The sequence below is a fragment of the Oncorhynchus tshawytscha genome, linkage group LG19 (assembly GCF_018296145.1).
Source record: "Oncorhynchus tshawytscha isolate Ot180627B linkage group LG19, Otsh_v2.0, whole genome shotgun sequence".
Classification (NCBI taxonomy): domain Eukaryota; kingdom Metazoa; phylum Chordata; class Actinopteri; order Salmoniformes; family Salmonidae; genus Oncorhynchus; species Oncorhynchus tshawytscha.
Genome location: NC_056447.1, coordinates 39,220,638 through 39,247,388, shown reverse-complemented (window position 1 = coordinate 39,247,388; position 26,751 = coordinate 39,220,638). Strand labels below are relative to the sequence as shown.

At 42.9% G+C, this 26,751-nt stretch overlaps 1 protein-coding gene across 5 annotated transcripts in view; it reads right to left on the bottom strand.

Annotated features, from left to right (window-relative positions):
- LOC112218749 (SLIT-ROBO Rho GTPase-activating protein 1) overlaps positions 1–22,769 on the bottom strand; it is a 152,266-nt gene extending 129,497 nt beyond the window's left edge. For 4 of the 5 annotated variants that reach the window (XM_042301644.1, XM_042301645.1, XM_042301646.1 and 1 more), the window contains exon 1: positions 22,185–22,768. In XM_042301644.1, the coding sequence (XP_042157578.1) occupies positions 22,185–22,248 (64 nt within the window). In that variant the 5' untranslated portion in view covers positions 22,249–22,768. Of the gene's footprint in view, positions 1–22,184 lie in introns of all 5 variants that reach the window. The other variant, XM_042301648.1, reaches the window with a different exon arrangement.
- Between the last annotated feature and the right edge of the window lie 3,982 nt (positions 22,770–26,751).

The window sequence follows — 26,751 nt, the reverse complement described above, 5'->3', positions numbered from 1 at the left end:
AAAGATGTGCATAGATTTTGAATAGCTGTTTTAAAAGGCCTATCTGCTAATGACTCAGAATGCTGACGAATCCCAGCAGCCTCACACTGCAGGGAGGGAGGGAGGGGAGACCCACCCACCCTGACTGGTGCAACACAAGCCTATACAGACAAAATACTAAGTAGGAAAACTCAATTCCACCTCACCAAACTAAAATGACAACTCAAAAGAAAAAAAATCTAACAGAAAAGATTGTAGCACTATAAATCAAGAGGACTTTGCTATGTGGGCATGAAGAGGAGTATCCCCTGATGAAGAAAGCTGATGGTAGTTGTGGCCATTCTGGTGGTTTTACCCTCGGGCATGATGGGCAAACATTTCCTCACACCCAAATCCATAGAGAGATGGCGGAATGACCTTGGGCTTGGAGATTAAACTGTAGTTGGATCCCCTACCTGATAATGGAGGTGTTGGTTTAGGGAAGAGGTTGGTTAATTTGGGTTTAAACCTGACATTTGACTGGGTGAGGAGTAGTGTGACAACGCTGTAAGAGTCACTCCCTATAGGAAAAATTATACTGTAATCATGCTTAACATGAGGAAAAACAAATTCCTTGCTATACTTGTTATAATGCGGTAACAAGGATCTTGTCTGGGCCATAACTCCTGTAAACAAAATGCATTTCATCTGTGTAGCGTTCATCAAGTGTTGGATTTTTCACTTAAAAGTCTTCATAGGTTTGGTCCATGTGATATTTATTTTCCTGTTCACTCACGTTTCAACTATTTTAGGATGGCCCTAACCCCGGCCCTACCACGCAGTCTGCGGCCAGCTCAGTCTCACTCCCCCTCAGTGTCCCAGTCAGCCAAACTATATTGATTTTTCAGCAGGCAACTGTACTGAAAGCTTAGCCATGAAAAATTAGGAAGTGTACAAAAGATGAAAGAACCTGTCCCCACAGGGGACCAGAGGCCGGGGAGGCTAACGTAATCTTCCCCTCCTCTCCCAGAGCCTTAATCTGGGGCCAGGTCTGAGGAGAGGAAAATGCCTTATACAGCCCCCTTTCCCAGGTAATTACATTGGAAGGCAATGTGGAGGAAGTGACAGAGGGTCACATACTGTTGTCTCATCCTATGACTAGCACTCAGGGGCTGTTCAATAGCCAGGTCCCACCCGCTTTCCCATGGCAAAGGTCTCTCTGTCTGGGCCAACAATCCTGTTTATCAATACAATCTGTTCAGTTTCTCGTCCCGTTTCCTTTGATCCCTTAAATCAGTAGACCTCTAAGTGACACTAATAGCTAGTTTGGCTTTTCACTTTGTGTTGACATATCCAGGCCTTTGAGATTAATCAATTAAATGATATCAGTTTCCCCAAAGCTCTTAACAGTAAACTGGATCATAAGTCATGCAGGATTCGATAAAGACAGGAAGCCATTTTTTTTGTATTGGGCCACAGCACTAGAGAACCACAAGGCATCTGCCCAGAGTGTGTGTATGAGAAAGAGAGATTGAGAGAAGGAGGGAGGATATCAGCTTACAGACCCAGCCCTTTGTTTCTCCGCACTATAGAGAGCAGGTCTGTCTGGGCCTTTCTCTGTGAGTCAGTCTCCCTCAGAGCCATTACTCAATGACGTGGCCCACTCCCTCCTCTACGCTGAGGGCGAGTGTGTGTATATGTGTATGCATGCATGCCAAAAAGTGTGTGTGTGGCCTCAGACCTCTGCTCTCCGCTCACGCATGTGCCACATGCCCAGGTGACCATACATCACCCCTCCTCTGACCCCCCCCCCGTTAAACAGAAGAAATCACAGCACCCTGAGGAAGACTGACTCTTCCTCCAAGCACACGGTCTGATTAAAAAGTAAGACTGACTCTTCCTCCACACACACGGTCTGATTAAAAAGTAAGACTGGCTCTTCCTCCAAGCACACGGTCTGATTAAAAAGTAAGACTGGCTCTTCCTCCAAGCACACGGTCTGATTAAAAAGTAAGACTGACTCTTCCTCCAAGCACACAGGTCTGATTAAAAAGTAAGACTGGCTCTTCCTCCAAGCACAGCGGTCTGATTAAAAAAGTAAGACTGGCTCTTCCTCCAAGCACACGGTCTGATTAAAAAGTAAGACTGGCTCTTCCTCCAAGCACACGGCCTGATTAAAAAGTAACACTGACTCTTCCTCCAAGCACACAGCCTGATTAAAAAGTAACACTGACTCTTCCTCCAAGCACACAGCCTGATTAAAAAGTAACACTGACTCTTCCTCCAAGCACACAGCCTAATTAAAAAGTAAGACTGACTCTTCCTCCAAGCACACAGCCTGATTAAAAAGTAAGACTGACTCTTCCTCCAAGCACACAGCCTGATTAAAAAGTAACACTGACTCTTCCTCCAAGCACACAGCCTGATTAAAAAGTAACACTGACTCTTCCTCCAAGCACACAGCCTGATTAAAAAGTAAGACTGACTCTTCCTCCAAGCACACAGCCTAATTAAAAGGTAAGACTCTTCCTCCACACACACAGCACAGCCTAAGACTTAAAAAGCCTAAGAAAAGGTGACTCTTCCTCCACACACACAGCCTAATTAAAAAGTAAGACTGACTCTTCCTCCAAGCACACGGCCTGATTAAAAAGTAAGACTGACTCTTCCTCCAAGCACACAGCCTGATTAAAAAGTAACACTGACTCTTCCTCCAAGCACACAGCCTGATTAAAAAGTAAGACTGACTCTTCCTCCAAGCACACAGCCTAATTAAAAGGTAAGACTCTTCCTCCACACACACGGCCTAATTAAAAAGTAAGACAGACGAGTCGGGTGACACACACACAATGGACAGAGCACTAGTGTTTGCAGGTGAATGCTACTTCACAGTATTCATTCAGTATGCCCATATTGCCAGGAAAATAGTTACCCTTAGTATTTAAGGATAAAGTGTTTTACTTTCAGACATCCTCCACATCCTTCTGTATTGCATATCTTTGATCTAAATTAGATCACTCCCCTAGCAATCCTTTTGATTAAGAAACTAATAATGTAATTATAAAATCAGGCTTAAAGGTAGCATTATAATAAGCAATATTGTCAAAAATATCCAATCCCTCTATGATAAAAAATAAATAAAAGAAGCAGTTTATAAAAAAACTGAATGCCCCTTTTACATTCTTCTTGAGTGTCCACTTTGGCTAAAACTATCTTTGCTCTACTTGGGTCAATGACTTAAGAGTAACAGAACTGAACAGAACAGCATCAGGCAGGCAGTCTATTTCCAGACCAACGTGAGTTGAAAGACTAACAGGGATTGCTGTGTGCCTGCTGCTAGTGCCCTGTCAGTCTCAATCATTAGAAACATGAGCCTACAGGGACTCACTGTGCTCCACTTTCATTCTAACTTCAAAAAACTCGAAAAGAATGCATGACAAAAATGGGCAAAAAACTGCAGTGCATCACCTGCTCCAATCCTTGTGCAATGGTGGCCTAACTTGCTGTAACAATGACATAAAAAAGCTGGATGGAAATACCTGATAGCTCAGGCATCTGGTGTGTCTATTACCCCATGAACCTGTAAACTTGGTGGGCTATAAAAATACTAACTGGACATGAGAGAGAAGTAGAGCACTTTCTCATTTATGTCACAGTGGGGTAATCACCTAACCAAATGTAAAAGGAAAGAAGAGGGTGAATATTTCAGTTGCATAGCCACGGGGCCATCTTGCAGCCACAGCTGTCAGGGCCAGAGGCTCCACATTACACCCACCAGTAAGGCAGCAGCATGGGACTGGAGGAGCAGGGGTCGAGGGTCAGAGTGCACTGGACAGAGGGGAAACAGCAGGGGCTCAGGGGGGTGGACAGAGGGGGATAAAACAGGGGACCTGGAGACGTGTTGCGCTCTACTAAGCCTGATCTTTATTCAAGACCCTTTACTTGACCTGTCAGGCTTCTATGCTTTCAAGATGACACCAGCACTGATTGTGTGTGCACGCGCAGGCATGTGTGCGCACATATGCGTGTGTGAGAGAGCGAGAGAGAGTTTTCAGTGTCTGAAAGAGAAGGTGTGGGTGTGTCTAACTTCAGCATAGGTGGTGACTCAGTGGGGATCTTCTACAGATCTTTTTTCTGTCTGTATGCCCCAGGATGATACAGTTGAAACCAGAATGTTTAGTTCTGAACCATTTCATTTTTCTTTCCGTTCCACCCTTTCCAACCAGCAAAATAAAGTTCTGAACCAGTTTGAACCCCACAAAAAGTACCAGTTTATATCGTCCCTTTTTAAACCTCTGAAATATACAATTATTATTATTAATTAATTTTTTTACAACATTTAATTACTTCACCAATCAGCGGGTAAGCCATTTAATCTGTATAGGAAAGAGCTACTTGTATTTTGCTGTAACAGCATGGTTTAATCATAATGAAAAAAAAAACAGGTCACAGTATAGGGTGCGAGATGCAACTTAAATTGAGGGTGAGGAGAGAGAGAGAGAGAGGATGGAGGACGCTTGCCTTGAAGAGCTGGGCATCTGGTTATGACATGAATTATCTGAATTAGGCCCACCGAATTAGAGGAGCAGCTTCTATGGAGGAACTTTGAATATCTGAACTTCCAAGTTGGTTTAACGTTGGACCAGAGCAAATGTTAACTAACAAGCTTGTGAGTGCAGAGCAGCTCCAAAAATTATAAACACTTAGCTTTTTGTAGTTTATAAATTCAACTTGATTCGTGATAACTATAGTATCCTTAACTAGCATTGAAAAATTGAATCCCTTCTTCTCTAATTAAACATGTCTAACTAATTTCTCAATTACGTTTGTAATGTCATCAGTAGGCTACAGTAATCTATGCTTCAGAGGGGCTAGGTAGGTAGCCTACGCACACCCCTGGCAAAGATTTCCAGCTGGCATACAGCAGAAGCTGGAATAGTTCCGTGTTCACGTGCTAGTCGTAACTCTGACATTTCTGACTTGCTAACTAGTTATACCCATGCTGCGTGTATTGCACTGTTGCAACCAATTAGCAAGCCGAACATTTTTGTTTCCAGTTCTGACTAGCACGTGAACCCTGCATAAATTTGTGACAGAGTGAAGGCTTTGCAAAGGCTCTTGGTTCTCCGGAACACAAAACATTAACCCATTCCCATGCTTTTAATTTAATTATTTTCCAGTTTTGTTCCCTTAACCAGTTCCAACCCTTGGTAGAAACTAGTGATGGGGGAAAAAGAACAAAAGAATTGTTAAAATGGATACAGATGCGTATCGTAATATTTTTGGACGATATTATATCTATAACTAGTCAGCTGTACCTGTGCCAAACTCCAATATTTTCATTCCATCTTTTTTAAAATAGTGAGCCAACACTTATTTCCATGACTGATCAAAACAAATGTGGATGCTCGTCTCACTGTAGCAGACATATAGAGAGCAATATGTTTGGAACAGCAAATCGCAAGAAAATTGAAGTATCAAATCGCTGTAGAATACATAGACACCTAACTATAGTGATAATATCGTGAGGTTCCTAGCAATTCACAGGCCTAGTAGAAACAAGGCTTTCAGGTTGGTAATCACATTGCGATATTATTGTTTTTTTCACTTTTATTTTTTAATCGGGTAGGCTAGTTGAAAACAAGTTCTCATTTACAACTGCGACCTGGCCAAGATAAAGCAAAACAGTGCAACACAAACACATAATTACACATGGGATAAACAACTGTACAGTCAATGACACAATAGAAAAGTCTATATACAGTGTGTGCAAATGTAGTAAGATTAGGGAGTTAAGGCAATAAATAGGCCATAGTGGCAAAATAAACACTGGAGTAATAGATGTGCAGAAGATGAATGTGCAAGTAGAGATACTGGGGTGCAAAGGAGAAAAAAAAGAACAAATTGGGGATGAGGTAGTTGGGTGGGCTATTTACAGATGGGCTGTGTACAGGTGCAATGATCAGTAACCTGCTCTAGAGGGAGATATAAGTGAGGGAGTTAGTGAGGGAGATAAGTCTCCAGCTTCAGTGATTTTTGCAATTCGTTCTAGTCACTGGCAGCAGAGAACTGGAAGGAAAAGCAGCCAAAGTAGAAGTTGTCTTTGGGGATAAACAGTGAAATATACCTGCTGGAGCGTGTGCCACTGGTGGGTGCTGCTATGGTGACCGGTGACCTGAGATAAGGCGGGGCTTTACCTAGCAAAGACTTATCGATGACCTGGAGCCAGTGGGTTTGGCGATGAATATGAAGCGAGGGCCAGCCAACTATTGCATACAGGTAGCAGTGGTGGGTGGTATATGGGGCTTTGGCGACAAAACAGATGGCACTGTGATTGACTGCATCCAATTTGCTGAGTAGAGTGTTGGAGGCTATTTTGTAAATGACGGTCGCCGAAGTCAAGGATCGGTAGGATAGTCAGTTTTACTAGTATGTTTGACAGCATGAGTGAAGATTTAATTTTGGATTGGAGATGCTTACTGTGAGTCTGGAAAGAGAGTTTAGTCTACCCAGACACCTAAGTATTTGTAGTAATCCACATATTCTAAGTCAGAACCATCCAGAGTAGTGATGCTAGACAGGCGGGCGGGTGCGGGCAGCAATCGGTTGAAGAGCACGCATTTAGTTTTACTTGCATTCAAGAGCAGTTGGAGGCCACGGTAGGAGTGTTGTATGGCATTGAATCTCGTCTGGAGGTTTGTTTACACAGTGTCCAAAGAAAGGCCAGAAGTATACAGAATGGTGTCGTCTGCGTAGAGGTGCATCAAAGAAGCGACATCATTGATGTATACAGAGAAGCGAGTCAGCCCGAGAATTGAACCCTGTGGCACCCCCATAGAGACTGCCAGAGGTCCAGACAACAGGCCCTCCGATTTGACACACTGAACTCCGAGAAGTAGATGCTGAGCCAGGCGAGGCAGTCATTTTAGAAACCAAGGCTGTTAAGTTTGCCGATAAGAATGTCGTGATTGACAGAGTCGAAAGCCTTGGCCAGGTCGATGAAGACGGCTGCACAGTACTGTCTTTTATCGATGGCAATTATGATATCGTTTAGGACCTTAAGCGTGGCTGAGGTGCACCCATAGCCAGCTCGGAAACCAGATTGCATAGCGGAGAAGGTACGGTGGGATTCAAAATGGTCAATGATCTGTTTGTTAACTTGGTGCATCCATTCTGTAAACGGATGGAATAGTGCAGACTCGTGACAAATATACCATGTATGGAAAGCCAGACAGGTCATTACATTGAGACCTAAGCACATTTACGCCCATGATCTCAACATTATGACCCCTTTGGTTTTCCACAAAATGAATGTCCCATTTCTTCAGCAGTTATCATTGTGACATAATTGCAGACAGAGGACAAATTCTGTCCAAGAAGCCCTGAAATAGACTGCAGGCGGAGGGAAGGAGAGAGCAGAGGCGTTGCATTATACACAGTGAAGACCAAAGGAAGGCCACGCCCTTGAAGAACACATTGTCCATGCGTGACCGCTGGCAGCAGGCACACAATAAGGAATATGGCGCACAGCTCTCAATTTCCTAAATGGGCCTTAGAACAGAGCGCCCATCACAGCCATGGCAGGAAATGTACCCATGTCTCCAGTACAGGAGTTCACAAGACCAGCCTGGTGCTCCTGACTCAGACAGCCAGCCCCCCTTCAGACCTTCACGCAGGCCCAAGCCCTCTCCTCAGTCTCAGGCTTCCTACAACAGCCCTTTCATGTGTGGGTGATAAGCCATGGGAGACCATGGGGAAACTCTTCACTATTTCCGATACTACTCCAAAATGTTCCCAGCTTGGGCAAGAACGAGGTGGCAGTGGCCACAAGCCAGTTGAACCATTTTGTGTCTCCACAGTTATGAAACAGCATTGTATTTTTCCATAACTAAAGGACAGAGGGTTGCTCCTTTTGGCTCCAGGCTATAATAAAATCAGGTTTAGAGGATACAAAGGAGACGAGGACTGGCTGACATTTCATTGACTGCTGCTTTTTAAAGAGCAGCTTCCCCCTCTCGTCTCCTCACAGTGGTCCCGGACGTCAGTTTGAGGCTGCCTTCGCTGAAGTGGTTACCTTTAGCTATTGATTATGGTGAGTCAGCTCTAAGCCTCCTTTCCCGCAGGTTAAGAGGTCAAGGTAGAAGGGGGATGTGGGGGACAAGAGGGGCAATTCCACAGTAAAAGAATGATGCTGAGAAATCAGCCTTTTCACTTTAAAATGTCAATCAAAAAACAATTATCACTAAGTTAAAGAAAACATACAACTCTAAAATCACATTTACTTGAAGAACAGTGCATATGCAAAGTTTGGTAACAGAATGACGGTTTGCGCTGTTGGTGCAGTCATTCTGTTACCAAACTTTGCATCTGCACGTTTCTTGTAAAGCAATCAGTGGAAATTGTTAAAAGTCATCCGTGTGCATAGAGTTGTATGGTTTGTTTAACTTTGCTATCATTGGTTTTTGTTTGGAACACATTTTAAAGCAAAAAATCTCAGCATCACTCTGTTACCATGGAAATCAAAGGAGTCAAAGGATCAGTCAACATACAGTACCTACTCATTCGTTTTTTTGTTTTTTTAACTATTTTCTACATTGTAGAATAATAGAAGACATCAAAACAATGAAATAACACATGGAATCATGTATTAATTAAATTTGAGATTCTTCAAAGTAGCCACCCTTTGCTTTGATGACAGCTTTGCACACTCTTAGAGAATGCCAAACCAGCTTCATGCAGTAGTCACCTGGAATGCATTTCAATTAACAGGTGTGCCTTGTTCCAAGTGAATGTGGAACTTCTATCCTTCTTAATGCATTTGAGCCAATCAGTTGTGTTGACAAGGTAGGGGTGGTATACAGAACATTCCAAATAGGGCTAACAAACCAAGTCCATAATATGGCAAGAACAGCTCAAATAAGCAAAAGAGAAATGACAGTCCAACTTTACTTTATGACATGAAGGTCAGTTGATATGGAACATTTCAAGAACTTTGAAAGTTTCTTCAAGTGCAGTCGCAAAAACAATTAAGAACTATGATGAAACTGGCTCTCATGAGGACCACCACAAAGAAAGACCCAGAGTTAACTCTGCTGCAGAGGATAAGTTCATTAGTTACCAGCCTCAGAAATTTGCCTATGATAAAATTAAAAGAAGCAGTTTATCGAAAAACTGTGAAAGCCCCTTTTACATTCTTCTTGAGTGTCCACTTTGGCTAAAACTCTTTGCTCTACTTGGGTCAATGACTTAACAGTAACAGAACTGAACAAAACAGCATCAGGCAGGCAGTCTATTTCCAGACCAACGTGAGTTGAAAGACTAACAGGGATTGCTGTGTGCCTGCTGCTAGTGCCCTGTCAGTCTCAATCATTAGAAACATGAGCCTACAGGGACTCACTGTGCTCCACTTTCATTCTAACTTCAAAAAAAACAAACCAAAAATATTTTGGACGAATTCACCTGGTCAGTCTGTCATGGAAAGAGAAGGTGTTCCAAATGTTTTGTACACTCGGTGTATAATATGGGAACAGGGTGCTATTTGGAATGCAGACAGGGAAACCATAGGGAACACACAAAACCAGAGCAAGTAAGCTTAGTTTTTGGCTGCATCTTTACAGTGGAGGACACGATTGAGTCTTACATATAGAGCCTTACATAATGGATAGCACTGTGAACATCAGTAACATTAGACAGTAAGGACACAAGGAGGTTTGGCCAAACAGCCATGATATCGAAGACAAAATGTCAGGAAATATTGAGCGAAATAATCAGACTCATCATAAAAGAGGCCACGATGTTTGGTTAGACACTGAAGAGAGTGATATTAGTTTACCTGATTTGGAGATGAACGAACCCCATTTGTCAACGAGAAGGCATCATCATAATCATCATGTCATCACTGTGACACACTAAACAGTCTCCTCTCTGAACGCATCTATAATGCATGGGATGACTTCATGACTCAATAGTGTACATGCCTTGGTAATGAAGTGGTTTCAGTACAGTGTCATTATGTTACCTTTCTTATGCACTTACAGTACCAAAAATGTAGCTCATGTTTATAATGCATCTAGGGCCAGTTTCCCAGACAAAGATTAAGACTAATCCTGGACTAAGAGATATTCCACATTGAAATAGCCTCTTATTTTAGCCCAGGACTAGCCTTAATCTGTGTCTGGTTAACCGGCCCCTAAAGTAAACCCAAGGGCTGAAATTGTTGTGTCTTTTAAAACAGGGAAGAAGTGGGGAGACTTGTTGAGGACATGTAGCTGTAGCCTGATTTCTTCCCAGAGGGCTGTTACAGGACAAGCCGGGTACCTGAGCCGAGCAACAACAGCTTGTGGACCCATTGCTGTGGTCACTCTGGCTTTAAAAATAGAAAGGAGGAAGCCAAAGTGGCAGATGTCACATTGTTTAAGCAAATGGAGGAAATAGAGGGGACTGGGACCGCCTGCCTCAGCCTGCCTTGTAGGATGTTTACACTTGTCTTAAAGAGAGCCTCCACCGCAAAACACATAAACAGCTTACCTCCACACAAGAAATGAGTTTGCTAAACACGAACACAGATTAAAAAGACTAGTTAACTGTGAGACAGAGGCGATGACCTGAACCGTCTAATTCCTAGTCTGACCTCATCCGTCTGTCTGCCTATTCACCCAAAAGATTTACACCCAACTCGCCCAACAGACAGGCTGTTGGTCTGTTTGTATGTCCATTTGCCCATGCGTCCCAAATAGTTACACCCAACTCGCCCAACAGACAGGCTGTTGGTCTGTTTGTATGTCCATTTGCCCATGCGTCCCAAATAGTTACACCCAACTCAGCTGCAGGCAGCAGCCTCGCCCAACAGACAGGCAAGGGATCTGTCTGTCCTTCCATCTGTCGGTTCTCTCAGGAGGTTCAAAGGAATGGAGTGGCTGCCAAGCAGGGTGGGTGAAATCCCACCAGCCTTGCTCAACAGCGTGGTCCAATTTCATTAACGCCACATATCTCATATCAGCACTGATGCAGAGCAGCTCCACGCAGCCAAATCATGATTCCCATCCAGCAAATGACCGGGCTCTCCGGTGAGGTCTGGTCTAAACCAGACATCCCACTCCATGGCTAACACCACAAGCAGAGAGAAAGGGGGAGAGAAATAGTGCCAGCCTCAAACTCTGCAAGAGGAATGGTCTCTTTATTCATATATCCCTTCCATGATTTATTTCATCCACTCTTTGGTAGAGAAGTGCAGTGAATATATAATGTGTGGCTTGCATTTACTGGGTTATGGAGTAGAATGGAATTCAAATAACCAGTGTCCTTACAGCCAAAGACAAAAGGGTTCCTTTTCTTTCATCGGTTACCCCTGCATCAGTGCCACTTGAGTTACAGTTTTATTGTTTTGGGATGGGGTCGAGCTCAGGGTTGGGCATGGGAGGAGGCTGCACTGTTGTCCTGATGGCTTTTGTGGACAGAGTGAAAAGCACAGCAGGGGGAGGTTTATTCAAACGGCAGAAAGAGCGAGTGACCACAGATGGTGCAGTCAATAACCTACCGCCCACACCCATCTCCATACCACCAGGGGTGAAGACAGCAAAGCACACAAGCAAGGCAGCACACCTCAGCACAAAGCAGAGGGGGCTGGCGAGACAGATGGTAGGTGTATGAGTGTGGTAATTGTAAGACAACGTCCTGTAGGAAGTGAGAATTCCATTAATCCCAATCTTTATTAATACCTCAGAGTCATTAGTGAGCACATTGGTGATGACCTGAGCTTAAACAGGGGTAGGGGTTGAGCACTGTTAACAGGTTCCCTGTTACTGTTAATAATATCCGTTTCAAATCAACACGAAAAGCAGCCAACTTTAAAACTCACATTTTTTGCCACCTTTTCTTTATATTTCCGGTAACAAACCTGTACTTTTGTCTGCCAAGCGAGGTAGTCATGAATGTGGTAAAGTTCTGTCTGTGACTTAGTATAAAATGTATCCATAATGCTGAAGCGGCATTGGCACGCACTACGCTCTTGATGGTTGCTAGACAGCTCCCGTTACTAGGCTGTTACCATCCTTGTGGCAGTTCTAAACTTTGCGAGGCATGTCACTTCACCCATCATGTCGCATAGCCCACCACGATGCATGACCTGTTTTCTTAACCAGAACTGGATGGATCCATAAAGAATAACCGTGGGAATGAATATCCCTGAATGATGAAAATATGGGCTAATGCAATTGAAATGGGCTAATGCAATTGAAGTCATGTAGCAAATTGTTGCTTACCGAAACTCCCACAGCAGCGCTGGCATTATGGGCGGGCATTAGGGGGCCTGGCCCGCCCTAACGCACCTCATTGCCCGTCCAAATAAAAAATATAAATATTGCTTCACAGTAGGTATGGTGTTCTTTGGATGCAACTCAGCGTTCTTTGTCCTTCAAACACGACGAGTTGAGTTTTTACCAAAAAGTTATATTTTGGTTTCATCTGACCATATGACACTCTCACAATCTTCTTCTGGATCATCCAAATGCCCTCTAACAAACTTCAGACGGGCCTGGACATGTACTGGCTTAAGCAGGGGGACACGTCTGGCACTGCAGGATTTGAGTCTCTGGCGGCGTAGTGTGTTACTGATGGTAGGCTTTGTTACTTTGGTCCCAGCTCTCTGCAGGTCATTCACTAGGTCCCCCCGTGTGATTCTGGGATTTTTGCTCACCATTCTTGTGATCATTTTGACCCCATGGGGTGAGATCTTGCATGGAGCCCCAGATCGAGGGAGATTATCAGTGGTCTTGTATGTCTTCCATTTCCTAATAATTGCTCCCACAGTTGATTTCTTCAAACCAAGCTGCTTACCTATTGCAGATTCAGTCTTCCCAGCCTAGTGCAGGTCTACAATTTTGTTTCTGGTGTCCTTTGACAGCTCTTTGGTCTTGGCCATAGTGAAGTTTGGAGTGTGACTGTTTGAGGTTGTGGACAGGTGTCTTTTATACTGATAAAAGTTCAAACAGGTGCCATTAATACAGGTAACGAGTAGAGGACAGAGGATCCTCTTAAAGAAGAAGTTACAGGTCTGTGAGAGCCAGAAATCTTGCTTGTTTGTAGTTGACCAAATACTTATTTTCCACCATAATTTTCAAATAAATTCATTAAAAATCCTATAATGTGATTTTCTGGATTTTTTATCTCATTTTGTCTGTCAGTGTTGAAGTGTACCTATGATGAAAATTACAGGCATGTCATCTTAAGTGGGAGAATTGCACAATTGGTGGCTGACTAAATACTTTTTTGCCCCACTGTATAGTAAGACAGTGGGCTCACTCTGTCTAGAATAAGCCCAATGCATTTCTTGCAAATTGGAAAAGAAAGTTGGCAGGTGCACAGTTAGGATGCTGGCTTCCCCTAAAGTAAATGAGATCACTTGTTTTGGTACTGCCCATATATAAAACTTGTTTTTGGTCGCAGCTTTAGGAATGGCTGAAAAATTGCAACATTTACGTGTAGCCAACTCTGCAAATAGTGCTGCTGGGAGATTTGAGATTATCGATCGGTAATAATAGTTTTCGTAAATGAAAGATTTTTTGATATCTGTAAAAACTGCAGAGCATTCAGAAAGTATTCAGACCCCTTGACTTTTTCCACAGTTACATTACAGCCTTATTCTAAAATGTATTAAATAAAATGTTTTTCCCTCATCGAACTACACACAATACCTGACCCCTCCCGTCTCAGCCTCCAGTATTTATGCTGCAGTAGTTTGTGTCGGGGGGCTAGGGTCAGTTTGTTATGTCTGGAGTACTTCTCCTGTCCTATCTGGTGTCCTGTGTGAATTTAAGTATGCTGTCTCTAATTCTCTCTCTTTCTCTCAGAGAACCTGAGCCCTAGGACCATGCCTCAGGACTACCTGGCATGATGACTCCTTTCTGTCCCCAGTTCACCTGGCCGTGCTGCTGCTCCGGTTTCAACTGTTCTGCCTGTGATTATTATTATTTGACCATGCTGGTCATTTATGAACTTCTTGGCCATGTTCTGTTATAATCTCCACCCGGCACAGCCAGAAGAGGACTGGCCACCCCACATAGCCTGGTTGCTCTCTAGGTTTCTTCCTAGGTTTTGGCCTTTCTAGGGAGTTTTTCCTAGCCACCGTGCTTCTACAACTGCATTGCTTGCTGTTTGGGGTTTTAGGCTGGGTTTCTGTACAGCTCTTTGAGATATCAGCTGATGTACGAAGGGCTATATAAATACATTTGATTTGAATACCCCATGACGAAGTGAACAGGTTTAGAAATGTTTGCAAATGTGTGAAAAATAAAAAACAAAAATACCTTATTTACATACAGTCGTGGCCAAAAGTTGAGAATGACACAAATATTCATTTTCAAAAAGTCTGCTGCCTCAGTTTGTATGATGGCAATTTGTATATACTCCAGAATGTTATGAAGAGTGATCAGATGAATTGCAATTAATTGCAAAGTCCCTCCTTGCCATGCAAATGAACTGAATCCCAAAAAACATTTCCACTGCATTTCAGCCCTGCCACAAAAGGATCAGCTGACATCATGGCAGTGATTCTCTCGTTAACACAGGTGTGAGTGTTGACAAGGACAAGGTTGGAGATAACTTGGTCATGCTGATTGAGTTCAAATAACAGTCTGGAAGCTTCAAAAGGAGGGTGGTGCTTGGAATCATTGGTTCTTCCTCTGTCAACCATGGTTACCTGCAAGGAAACACGTGCCGTCATCATTGCTTTGCACAAAAAGGGCTTCACAGGCAAGGATATTTCTGCCAGTAAGATTGCACCTAAATCAACCATTTATCGGATCATCAAGAACTTCAAGGAGAGCGGTTCAATTGTTGTGAAGAAGGCTTCAGGGCGCCCAAGAAAGTCCAGCAAGCACCAGGACCGTCTCCTAAAGTTGATTCAGCTGTGGGATCGGGGCACCACCAGTACAGAGCTTGCTCAGGAATGGCAGAGGCAGGTGTGAATGCATCTGCATGCACAGTGATGCAAAGACTTTGAGGATGGCCTGGTGTCAAGAAGGGCAGCAAAAAAGCCACTTCTCTGCAGAAAAAACATCAGGGACAGACTGATATTCTGCAAAAGGTACAGGGATTGGAGTGCTGAAGACTGGGGTAAAGTCATTTTCTCTGATGAATCCCCTTTCCGATTGTTTGGGGCATCCGGAAAAAAGCTTGTCCGAAGAAGACAAGGTGAGCTCTACCATCAGTCCTGTGTCATGCCATCAGTAAAGCATACTGAGACCATTGATGTGTGGGGTTGCTTCTCAGCCAAGGGAGTGGGCTCACTCACAACTATGGTCTTTACTAGAACACCGGAGCACATATAGGAGGTCCTGTGAAAAAAATTATAACGTGCCAGCCTATAATCAAAGGCCCTTCCAACTGATTAGTTCTAGCACCGGCCCTGTCCCAAAATCATCCAAGCATTATATTAAATTTGAAGCAATACCTGCGTGTGGTCAACTATGATCATTTAATCACTGTTTTGACAGGGACAGCACAATCACGCTGCTTTGAAACAAGCATGGGGACTAGTCTTGATAAATCAGTCAGATTTTTGTTTTCACTGAATATCAGTTTGGATATTGGTTAGGCTACAATTAGGCTGGGGAAATGTTAGCTAAATTGATGTGAGAGCTGCTCATGATTAGTGTAGTGGATTATGTTGCTCTTCACCGGTTTAGTAGCTTACTCCAGACAAAAGCCTGTGACTTGTCTGATAATCAATGGCATTTTGTTTCACTGAATCTCTGTCTGTATAGGCCATTTTGTTCATCGTCTCTGGCTGGGAAAATAAGTGGAGGTGTAGCTCATCTGTCACTGATCAGAAACATTTAGCATCCAATAATGTGCAGCCTATAACATAGTCAAGCTCAAAATATGCTATTCTTTTGAAAATTCATTTTAGTGTTTCTTAGGACCTGCCTAAAATTAGTAATGGACTTTTGTGATGGTGTATTTTAAATGGATTTATTCAAATAGACCACTCCCATCGGCCCACCCCTACTCACTCTCGTCAACTTGCCAGCATGCGCACAGGATTATATATCTGGTACAACACAATACCCTTCAACCTTTCCTTCAAGGAAACACTGATTTACAGCCTCACAAAACAGATTATCTGCAAAAATCATTAGGTCATAACCAACGTCTTTCATAGTGTCAACAGAGCACAAGCCTTGGGCACTATAGTAGCGCACAAAAGACTACAATAAATCTGCTACTCTCTAGCTGTTCAATTTTTCACCATTGTCTGTCACTTCAACCAGAATGCAATCACACAGACCACAGAGTTTGAATGTCTCATAACCTTCTACATGATGACACCTTTTAGTATGTTCCTGAATGAAGATGCTGAGAAAGAACAGCTGCCTGCCCATAAACGGCTCGCTGGTATCACCCAGCAGCCTCGTGGGCACAGTTAGATTGATTATATTGTTCATAAAACCACTGCTATTACATGCTCCGAGGCGTCGCCATAAAATCAACTGATCAAAGGAAGGCTGATACATGATTTGTATTGTGATCTCACAAGTATCATGAAAATCTCTGTTGAGGGCATTGGGTCTATTACATAATGTAGGAAACAGCTGGCAACTAAAAAGTACTTCCAGGTTGCCCATTTGGCAAAAAAGGTCATGACCTTGGTTAATATTTTTTTCCCCCATTGGGATGGACAGTAAAAAAAAGGAATGAAAAACAGGATATCCTAGACGAGTCAAGACTTTAGGAAACTAGTAGGCAGAACAGACAGAAAACAGACAGCTTCCCATGTTTTCAACATTCTGAGAAAGCATTCCATGAGCTGCCCTTTGTGGCGTCTTCTCTCAACGTCAGGGGTTCTCAAAATGGGTCCGCAGCGAGAACTAAAAAAAAATATAATTTTTATTAACATTACTAACAGATTAAACAGATTTTGGCCAAGGGATCCGTGAAATAAGTTGAGAGGTAATACGATGTAATTTTATTACTCTACAATTGATGTTCTTAACCATGGGCAACATGGGCCTGGGAGGCTCAGAGAGATATTGGTATCAACAGTACTCTACCAATTATACATTTTAATACATAAATGCACTGTAATTTTAGCTATAAACTGCAAAGTCCTTTCTGCCACATGGAAAAATGCAAGATATTAGCTTTAAACCCACAACAAATATCTGCCACACACATATACATACATATATATATATATATATACACTGCTCAAAAAAATAAAGGGAACACTTAAACAACACAATGTAACTCCAAGTCAATCACACTTCTGTGAAATCAAACTGTCCACTTAGGAAGCAACACTGATTGACAATAAATTTCACATGCTGTTGTGCAAATGGAATAGACAACAGGTGGAAATTATAGGCAATTAGCAAGACACCCCCAATAAAGGAGTGGTTCTGCAGGTGGGGACCACAGACCACTTCTCAGTTCCTATGCTTCCTGGCTGATGTTTTGGTCATTTTTGAATGCTGGCGGTGCTTTCACTCTAGTGGTAGCATGAGACGGAGTCTACAACCCACACAAGTGGCTCAGGTAGTGCAGCTCATTCAGGATGGCACATCAATGCGAGCTGTGGCAAGAAGGTTTGCTGTGTCTGTCAGCGTAGTGTCCAGAGCATGGAGGCGCTACCAGGAGACAGGCCAGTACATCAGGAGACGTGGAGGAGGCCGTAGGAGGGCAACAACCCAGCAGCAGGACAGCTACCTCCGCCTTTGTGCAAGGAGGAGCACTGCCAGAGCCCTGCAAAATGACCTCCAGCACACCACAAATGTGCATGTTTCTGCTCAAACGGTCAGAACAGACTCCATGAGGGTGGTATGAGGGCCCCGACTTCGACAGGTGGGGGTTGTGCTTACAGCCCAACACCGTGCAGGACGTTTGGCATTTGCCAGAGAACACCAAGATTGGCAAATTCGCCACTGGCACCCTGTGCTCTTCACAGATGAAAGCTGGTTCACACTGAGCACGTGACAGACGTGACAGAGTCTGGAGACGCCGTGGAGAACGTTCTGCTGCCTGCAACATCATCCAGCATGACCGGTTTGGCGGTGGGTCAGTCATGGTGTGGGGTGGCATTTCTTTGTGGGGGGCGCACAGCCCTCCATGTGCTCGTCAGAGGTAGCCTGACTGCCATTAGGTACCGAGATGAGATCCTCAGACCCCTTGTGAGACCATATGCTGGTGCGGTTGGCCCTGGGTTCCTCCTAATGCAAGACAATGCTAGACCTCATGTACTGGAGTGTGTCAGGAGTTCCTGCAAGAGGAAAGCATTGTTGCTATGGACTGGCCCGCCCGTTCCCTAGACCTGAATCTAATTGAGCACATCTGGGACATCATGTCTCGCTCCATCCACCAACGCCACGTTGCACCACAGACTGTCCAGGAGTTGGCGGATGCTTTAGTCCAGGTCTGGGAGGAGATCCCTCAGGAGACCATCCGCCATCTCATCAGGAGCATGCCCAGGTGCTGTAGGGAGATCATACAGGCACGTGGAGGCCACACACACTACTGAGCCTCATTTTGACTTGTTTTAAGGACATTACATCAAAGTTGGATCAGCCTGTAGTGTGGTTTTCCACTTTAATTTTGAGTGTGACTCCAAATCCAGACCTCCATGGGTTGATAAATTTGATTTCCATTGATAATTTGTGTGATTTTGTTGTCAGCCCATTCAACTATGTAAAGAAAAAAGTATTTAATAAGAATATTTCATTCATTCAGATCTAGGATGTGTTATTTTAGTGTTCCCTTAATTTTTTTGAGCAGTGTATATAAAGTTGAATTCCTGGGGATTAGATTTGTCCAGCCATGCACTGCCGAAGTCATAGTAAAACTCCTTGTATGCTATTATTATCATCATCATCATCATCATCTCACTCGAGTTGTGTTCTGATTATGTTCTGGTCCCTGATGAATTTGCCATCACAAAAGGGGTCCCTGGCCCCAAAAAGTTTGAGAACCCCTGCTCTTCAAGACTATTTGGATAATGTACTGTAAAGAGAAAGTCTCAATGTTGGTTTTGGTAACGCAAAATGGTGGTGTCAGCACAACGAGTCACAATTACTGCTGGGAATTATGTCTAAATAAAGAGCAGGCAACTTTAGTGTACATGGCTTTCTGGATCCCCATCTTACATTGGGAAATCGCCCAACAGACACTACTGTCTCACCAGCCATTCAGAGTACTGGCAGCATTAGGCCTATGTTCTGATTGCTCAAAGTAGTAGAAGTAAAATTGTAAAAACATTGAGCTATTAATCATGAACTTACACCATTTATTTTCTTCCAATATACTCGTATGCCAGATTCTGCTCAAGTCTCCTAAATAAAACATGAATCTAGTACCACAAGTAAACAAAACATGAATCCGAGTAGACAAGTAGCGTAAACACAATATAAATGTATTTTGCCACAAAACAAATTATATTAAAACATAACTAGATCAACATGGACAATGATGTGTGCCCCCACCCATTGAAGCTTAATGAAGACCAGTGATACTAGCAAGAGCAGTGTGCGGGTTTCTTTTTTCTCATCTGCCCCCACCCATTTCCTTGCATACATATGGACAACAGTCCCAGCCATTCTCATCTTCAATGCCGAAGGGTGAGCCTCTTATTTCAAAGGCAGTGGGGAAGACCACAGGGGCACCCTTTATGATGGTTTGGGACAGGACCCCGGTCAGCAACTTGTGGGGGGAAGGGCCGACAGGCACAACCAGGCCACGGAGAGCATGCCATCGCTAGACATCAAACCAACAAGAGGGGCCTCTGGGGCCAAGAGAGAACAGACAGGGGAAAGTTGTTGTTCTCTGTTCAGCTGGTCACAGGGACAGAATGACAGATGAAGTCTCATTTCACCCACACCCCTCAACTGGCTTAAATACTAATGAACTATCCATCATTTAATGATAATACATAATATATAGGCCTAAAGGTTCCCGAGTGGCGCAGCGGTCTAAGGCACTGCATATCAGTGCTAGAGGCATCACTTCCGACCCTGGTTTGATTACAGGCTGTATCATAACCGGCCGTGATTGGGAGTCCCATAGGGCGGCACACAATTGGTCCAGCGTCTTCCGGGTTAGGGTTTGGCCGGGGTAGGCCATCGTTGTTAATAAGAATTTGTCCTAGTTAAATAAAGGTCAAATAAAAATCAAATAAAAAAAACATGTTTAGTTTAGAGTTGTAGATTCCTGTAATATCACCTATGAATAATTTCCTCTAACCTTGAATGCAAAATAACTTCAACTTTAATTCCATTTGGTGGGGAAGGATAAAAAAGCTTCTCCTGGAAGATGCTTAAGAAATGAATGTCAGTTGAATGACAGATTAGGCTCTGATTGAAAACACTGCCAGCCAGCCAAGAGAGACTGCCAAAGCCAGACAGCAAAGAACTAGAGAGGATGAAATACGAGGATAAACTATTGACTTGAATAATAATCACTCTTAGCTTTTCTCCATACAGCTCTCAGAAGTTGTCAGTAGAAAGAGTAGGAAATGCTTTATATTTATTTTTAAGTAGAATCACTGGAGTTGGTGTCAGGCATAACTGTCAGATGGACAATGATGGTGGTTGCACTGCTGGTTGATAGGATAGTAGAGGTTGAGAGGGTCCTCTCAGACAACTATTTGTCCAAATAAAGCATACCAGTCCTCATCTTCCAAAAGAGAGGCTGCGAGGCTGGGAAATAGAACATCAAACATATTCCTCTCCTTTCCTCTGGGGTTGCTTGAGGTTCTGCTCCTTGAGTAATAAATGTCTGTACAAAACTTGCCTCCGGCTTCAGATATATGCTTTGGCAAATAGAGACACCTGTTAAAAGATGCTACAAAACTGGGGTGCCAAAAATATTTCAGAACCTTGGGTTTACAATGAATGGAGAATGTTGTGTTTTTAGTAAGTATTTTACAAATACACCTCATGATTTATGTCTGCAACACCAAAGGTATTTGTGTGTAAAATTAGATAGTGACAGCTTTAGCAGAGTTTGGAACAGCACAACAGCATTAATCTCAAGGGTCAAGATTATGTTGAATAAAAGAGCCAAGGAATTTGTACAAATCAAGAGACTGGGAGTAGCGACTGATGGCAATCTTCCATGAACATAAGATTTTTTTTAAATCCAAGTATAGCCACTTTCAGCTCTTCACACAGACTAGCCTATGGACAAAGGATAAGGGAGATATCACATGCTTCCCCTTATTTCCAAATGACACTGACGACAATCACATTATATACTTTTAGTTCATGCTGCCTACCACTATTCATGAAAAACAGAATGGCTATATAGGATGAATATACAACAAATCTAAGGTAAATAGTCTGGAACATACAGTTCTTACACAGAGTATACAAAAGTTAAAGATTTGCAATGCAAAGAGGACAGCAAGGTATGCAGATAAAAGGACATTGCCAATATCATGGAACTACTCATGGGGTAAATCAATCTTTCAAAAAAAGTCATGACTATCTATTGAGGCCAAATAACTCAACTTCAAAACCAACAGAGTGAGATCAAGGCTGATCCACCATAGAGTAACAGGTTGTCTCTGTGTGATATATTCAGACCTCTGTTCCCCAAGAGGAATGCTCCAGTTGTATCAGCTGTGTTATTATTACCCCATTTGGCTCGCTTTGCATGACAAACGGGAGGTTCCGCACCCACAGTGTCCCTTATGACTGTGCATCACCCTTCTAATACAGCTGAAAGGCCTTAGTCATCACAAGCGAAGGGGCTACACACATTCCTCGCAAATGAGAGTTTCTGCTCAAGTGTACACAATCTGGTAATTCCTCAAGCAGCATTGCTCCCTCTCTCGTTCCTCGTGGTGTCAGAAATTGTTATATTTTATTATTATGAATTTAACATAATTTAGAGTACTATATAGTACTATTCTGTTCAATATTCTGTCAATAACTCAATGTTGACAAATGCAGATAGTCCCAAACGCTTGAAATGTTAATCTTTCAAACAAAATATATCTTTCTATCTACTGGTAAATAGGTCTCTCAAACTGGTATATAATATTGGACAGAAACACAGAATATAACAGTTTGTTAGAGTCTTCTTTAGTAGCCCAATCATATTGTTGATCTCTCATCAGTGAGTCTGGCAAAAGCTTTACGGAGCACAGGGTCAGCTAGGCTATATATCTCATACTCTTGAGTTTAGACAAAACTCACTAAATTAACCCTATAATGGGGCGAAATGTAAAACAAATTTACCTTTAACTTGACTCTCGTAATCAGCAATGATTTCCTTATCCTTTTTGAACTTTGTATTAGACATTTTCGGGTCGATTCAGAGTGGTTAGGAAATTCAACTATTAAAATGCTCGTCTTGCTGCACGCCTATAACACCCGAAGCATCACACAGATTGAGTAGTTTTCCCCTACCAAACAACAATTTGTAGCCACGAAAACTCGGCGCCAACTTTCAAATTAGATTTATTTCCTTGTAAAGTAGCTATTCAAGAAAACGTTTAGTCCATTGTTCTCCTTATACACGAGTAGTCCTAGAAAAGGAGGCCAACACGAAATCCTGACATCAATCAATGAAATCACTGATAACTGCTGGCAATGCCAGGCAGAGCGGAGATGTCGCGTCGATGCAACTGTATAACCTTTAATAATCCGATAAATAGAAATCTTCAATGTGGTGAGAGGCGCGCGGTTCTATTGCACGCGGCACCAGGGTAGTACACGGCAACTGTACGTCACGTGTCTTATATATATCGTTCTTTTGGTGCTCTCTAGTTTCCCGGGTCCCACACTTCCCATTTGCTTCGTTTTCCCAGACAAAACAGACTGCAGCACAGCTGCCACAGACTCCGTGTGGAAATGGGAGGGATCGAAGAGGCATAGCGGAAACAAGAGATGGATTGACATGATTTGTATCTAACCAGTAGTGCCAATTATGTTTTCGGGCTAATTTCAGTGAAATTCCTGCTGGATTTTCCCCAGCCATGTACAGGGTATGATCCACATACGCCCCAAGGCAGTGTTGATATTATAAACACGGCTGTAAAATTGTATCAAAGTTGCATCAGTGACATTGGAATGATTATACAAAGTAACTGCTACCAGTGTTACAATGTTTCCATTGGTTAAATAGCCTTGGGGGTTTCTACACTTAAAAATGACAAAGAAAGAATCAATATATTCAACACAATATTTTAGTTTTAATTCTTTATATTAGAAGTTATCCATCTATCCTCACTGTGCTGTGTGGCATTTTCATTATGTCTGTGGTACCACACTAGAACCTACCGATCTGTGTAACAAAAAAAGATTTATCTTATGTAAAAGTGGCATCAGTTTATGTACAGTTGTTTTCTTTACCAGGATCAATGTCCCTGATGAGGGCCCTATGAGAAAATGGAGCACATTTGGTGATAAGCATGCTTTATGAGAAGAAACCTCTTAATATGTATTTAATATAACCAAGTGTTAATTCTGCTCACTATACCTGTACATTCAACAAAACAAAATGTACTGAAATGACTGTGGTTCTATAACTCCATCTGCAGGAGATCATGTTATGGTGCAGATTCATTCTTCCCAGTCTCCTGTACACATATCCTATTAAATCATTTAAAAAGTTATACATGTTTTAATGGCAAGACAAACATTGCACAACATTTCACAGAAAAGGAACAGTGTTCATTATTCAAGCTACATTTCATTAGCAGCATGAACACATCTTAGGATATGGTTTACAGCAATTGCATTGGAGATACACTTACCGCTGTCACAATAACAAACCCTACATAACAGTTTAAAGATGGATCTATGACTAAACATAAAAGGAAAATTAGATATCCAGCTGACAAATATCGAGATGGGTAAAAAAATTCTAAAAGGCCCATCACAATACTGCTTTGAATTGTGTGCATTCAGTATATGTAAGTTCAACCACAATTAAAGTGCTTTGAAAGGCTGGTCATGACACACATCAACACCATCATCCCGGAAACCCTAGAACCGCACCAATTCGCATACCATCCCAACAGATCCACAGATGACGCAATCTCAATTGCACTTCACACTGACCCCTCCCACCTGGAAAAGACAGGAAATAACTTTGTGAGAATGCTGTTCATAGACTACAGCTCAGCGTTCAACACCATAGTCCCCTCCAAGCTCATCACCAAGCTCGGGGTCCTGGGACTGAACACCTCCCTCTGCAACTGGATCCTGGACTTCCTGATGGGCCGGGCCCCAGGTGGTGAGGATAGGCAACACACCTCCGCCACACTTACCCTCAACATGGTGGTCTCTCAGGGGTGTGTGCTTAGTACCCTCTTGTACTCGCTGTTCACCCACGACTACCTGGGCGCGCACGAATCCAACACCATCACGTTTGCTGATGACACGACGGTGGTAGGTCTGATCACCGTAGGAGATGAGACAGCCTACAGAGAGGTCAGTGATTTGGCAGTGTTGTGCCAGGACAACAGCCTCTTCCTCAACATCAGTAAGATCAAGGAGCTGATAGTGGACTACAGGAAAAAGAAGGGAGAGCACATCCCCATTCACATTGACAAAGGCTGTAGTGAAGCGGGTCGAGAGCTTGAAGGCACTTGGCGCCCACATTACTAAGAAATTACATGGTTCACACACAACCGCACAGTCGTTTAGAGGAAACTGTCGCTCTCCTTTTCCCCCTCAGGAGGCTGAAAAGATTTGGCATGGGCCCTCGCATCCTCAAAAGGTTCTACAGCTTCACCATCAAGAGCCTCTTGAATGGCTGCATCACCGCTTGGCTTGGCAAATGCACTGCCCTCGACTGCAAAGTGCTACATCCAGGACTTCTCTATCAGGCGATGTCAGAGGCCCCAAAAGGCCCCAAAAAATTGCCTAAGACTTCAGCCACCCAAGCCTTAGACTGTTCACACTACTACCGTCCGGCAAACGGTACCAGTATGGGCTCACGGAACAATAGGCTCCGAGACAGCAGTTTTATGGCTTGGGTTAGAAGCTAAATAGTTTATGAAATGGTTATCCAGACTATCTGCATTGACCCTACGAGAACAGGACACGAGGAGTATGCAATTGAGATCTTCCCATACACTATATACAGTACCTTTGGAAAGTATTCAGACCCCTTTGGACTATCTCAGAATTTTGTTGTTACAGCCTTATTCTAAAATAGATTTTATTTAAATTCCTCCCTCAATCTACACATATCCCATAATGACAAAGAAAAAAAACAGGTTCAGAAATTGAAGCAAATGTATAAAAAATAAACATTGAAATATCACATTTACATAAGTATTCAGACCCTTTAATCAGTACTTTGTTGCAGCACCTTTGGCAGCGATTACAGCATCAAGTCTTCTTGGGTATGACGCTACAAGCTTGAAAAACCTGTATTTGTGGAGTTTCTCCAATTCTTCCCTGCAGATGCTCTCAAGGTCTGTCAGGTTGTATGAGTGTTGCTGCACAGTTATTTTCATGTCTCTCCAGAGATGTATGATCGGGTACCATCCTTATGGTGAAGCATGGTGGTTGGCAGGGACTGGGAGACAAGTCAAGATCGAGGCAAAGATGAACGGAGCAAAGTTCAGAGAGATCCTTGACGAAAACCTGCTCCATAGCGCTCAGGACCTCAGACTGGGGCCAAGGTACACCTTCCAACAGGACAACGACCCTAAGCACACAGCCAAGACAACACAGGAGTGGCTTCGGGACAAGTCTCCGAATGTCCTTGAGTGGCCCAGCCAAAGCCCATACTTAGGGCTTTGCCAACCACCATGCATCACCATAAGGATGGTACCAGGTTTCCTCCAGATGTGACGCTTGACATTCAGGCCAAAGAGTTCAATCTTGGATTCACCAGACCAGGGAATCTTGTTTCACGTGGCCTGAGAGTCTTTAGGTGCCTCTTGGCAAACTCCAAGCGGGCTGTCATGTGCCTTTTACTGAGAAGTGGCTTCCATCTGGACACTACCATAAAGGCCTGATTGGTGGAGTGATGCAGAAATAGTTGTCCTTCTGGAAGGTTCTCCCATCTCCACAAAGGAACAATAGAGCTCTGCCATAGGGTGACCATAGGGTTCTTGATCACCTCCCTGGCCCTTTTCCCTTGATTGCTCAGTTAGTCTGGACGGCCAACTCTAGGTAGTTACAAACTTATTTCATTTAAGAATGATGTAGCTCATGGCTTGGTTTTTGCTCTTTTTTATTTTCAATGTTTTCACTTTGTCATTATGGAGTATTATCTATAGATTGCTGAGAAATGTATTTGATTTAATCCATTTTAGAATAAGGCTGTAACGTAACAAAATGTGGAAAAAGTCAAGGGGTCTACACACACCGGCAAAACGCAGCCAAAACAAGCTCGCAAGTGATTTTTTTTGTAAAAGTTTAGTTTAGTAAGAAAAAGACTGGAAATTCACCAGGAATTCAGCCAAAAAATTGGGAAATCTGTTCCCAAGTAATCCCACAAATAAAAGAAGAGACAAGTGATTGTGTCTCAACGTAATCAAGGTATGAAATTATTATTTTCAAATACAATCTATTTTTGGGCTTGTGTTGTAAAATTTCCTTGTAAAAACTGCTACGGTTTTTTATTTGACTCTTATCATCTATCCTGATGTCTAGTCACTTTACTCTGCCTTAATGTACACATCTACCTCAAATACCTTGTACCGCTGCACATTGATCTGGTATTGGTACAATCTGCATATACCTTAATTCTTGTGTATTTTATTTCTCATGCTACTCAATACTTTTTAAAAAGTGCATCATTGGGAAGGGTTAGGAAGCAAGCATTTCACGGTAAAGTCTA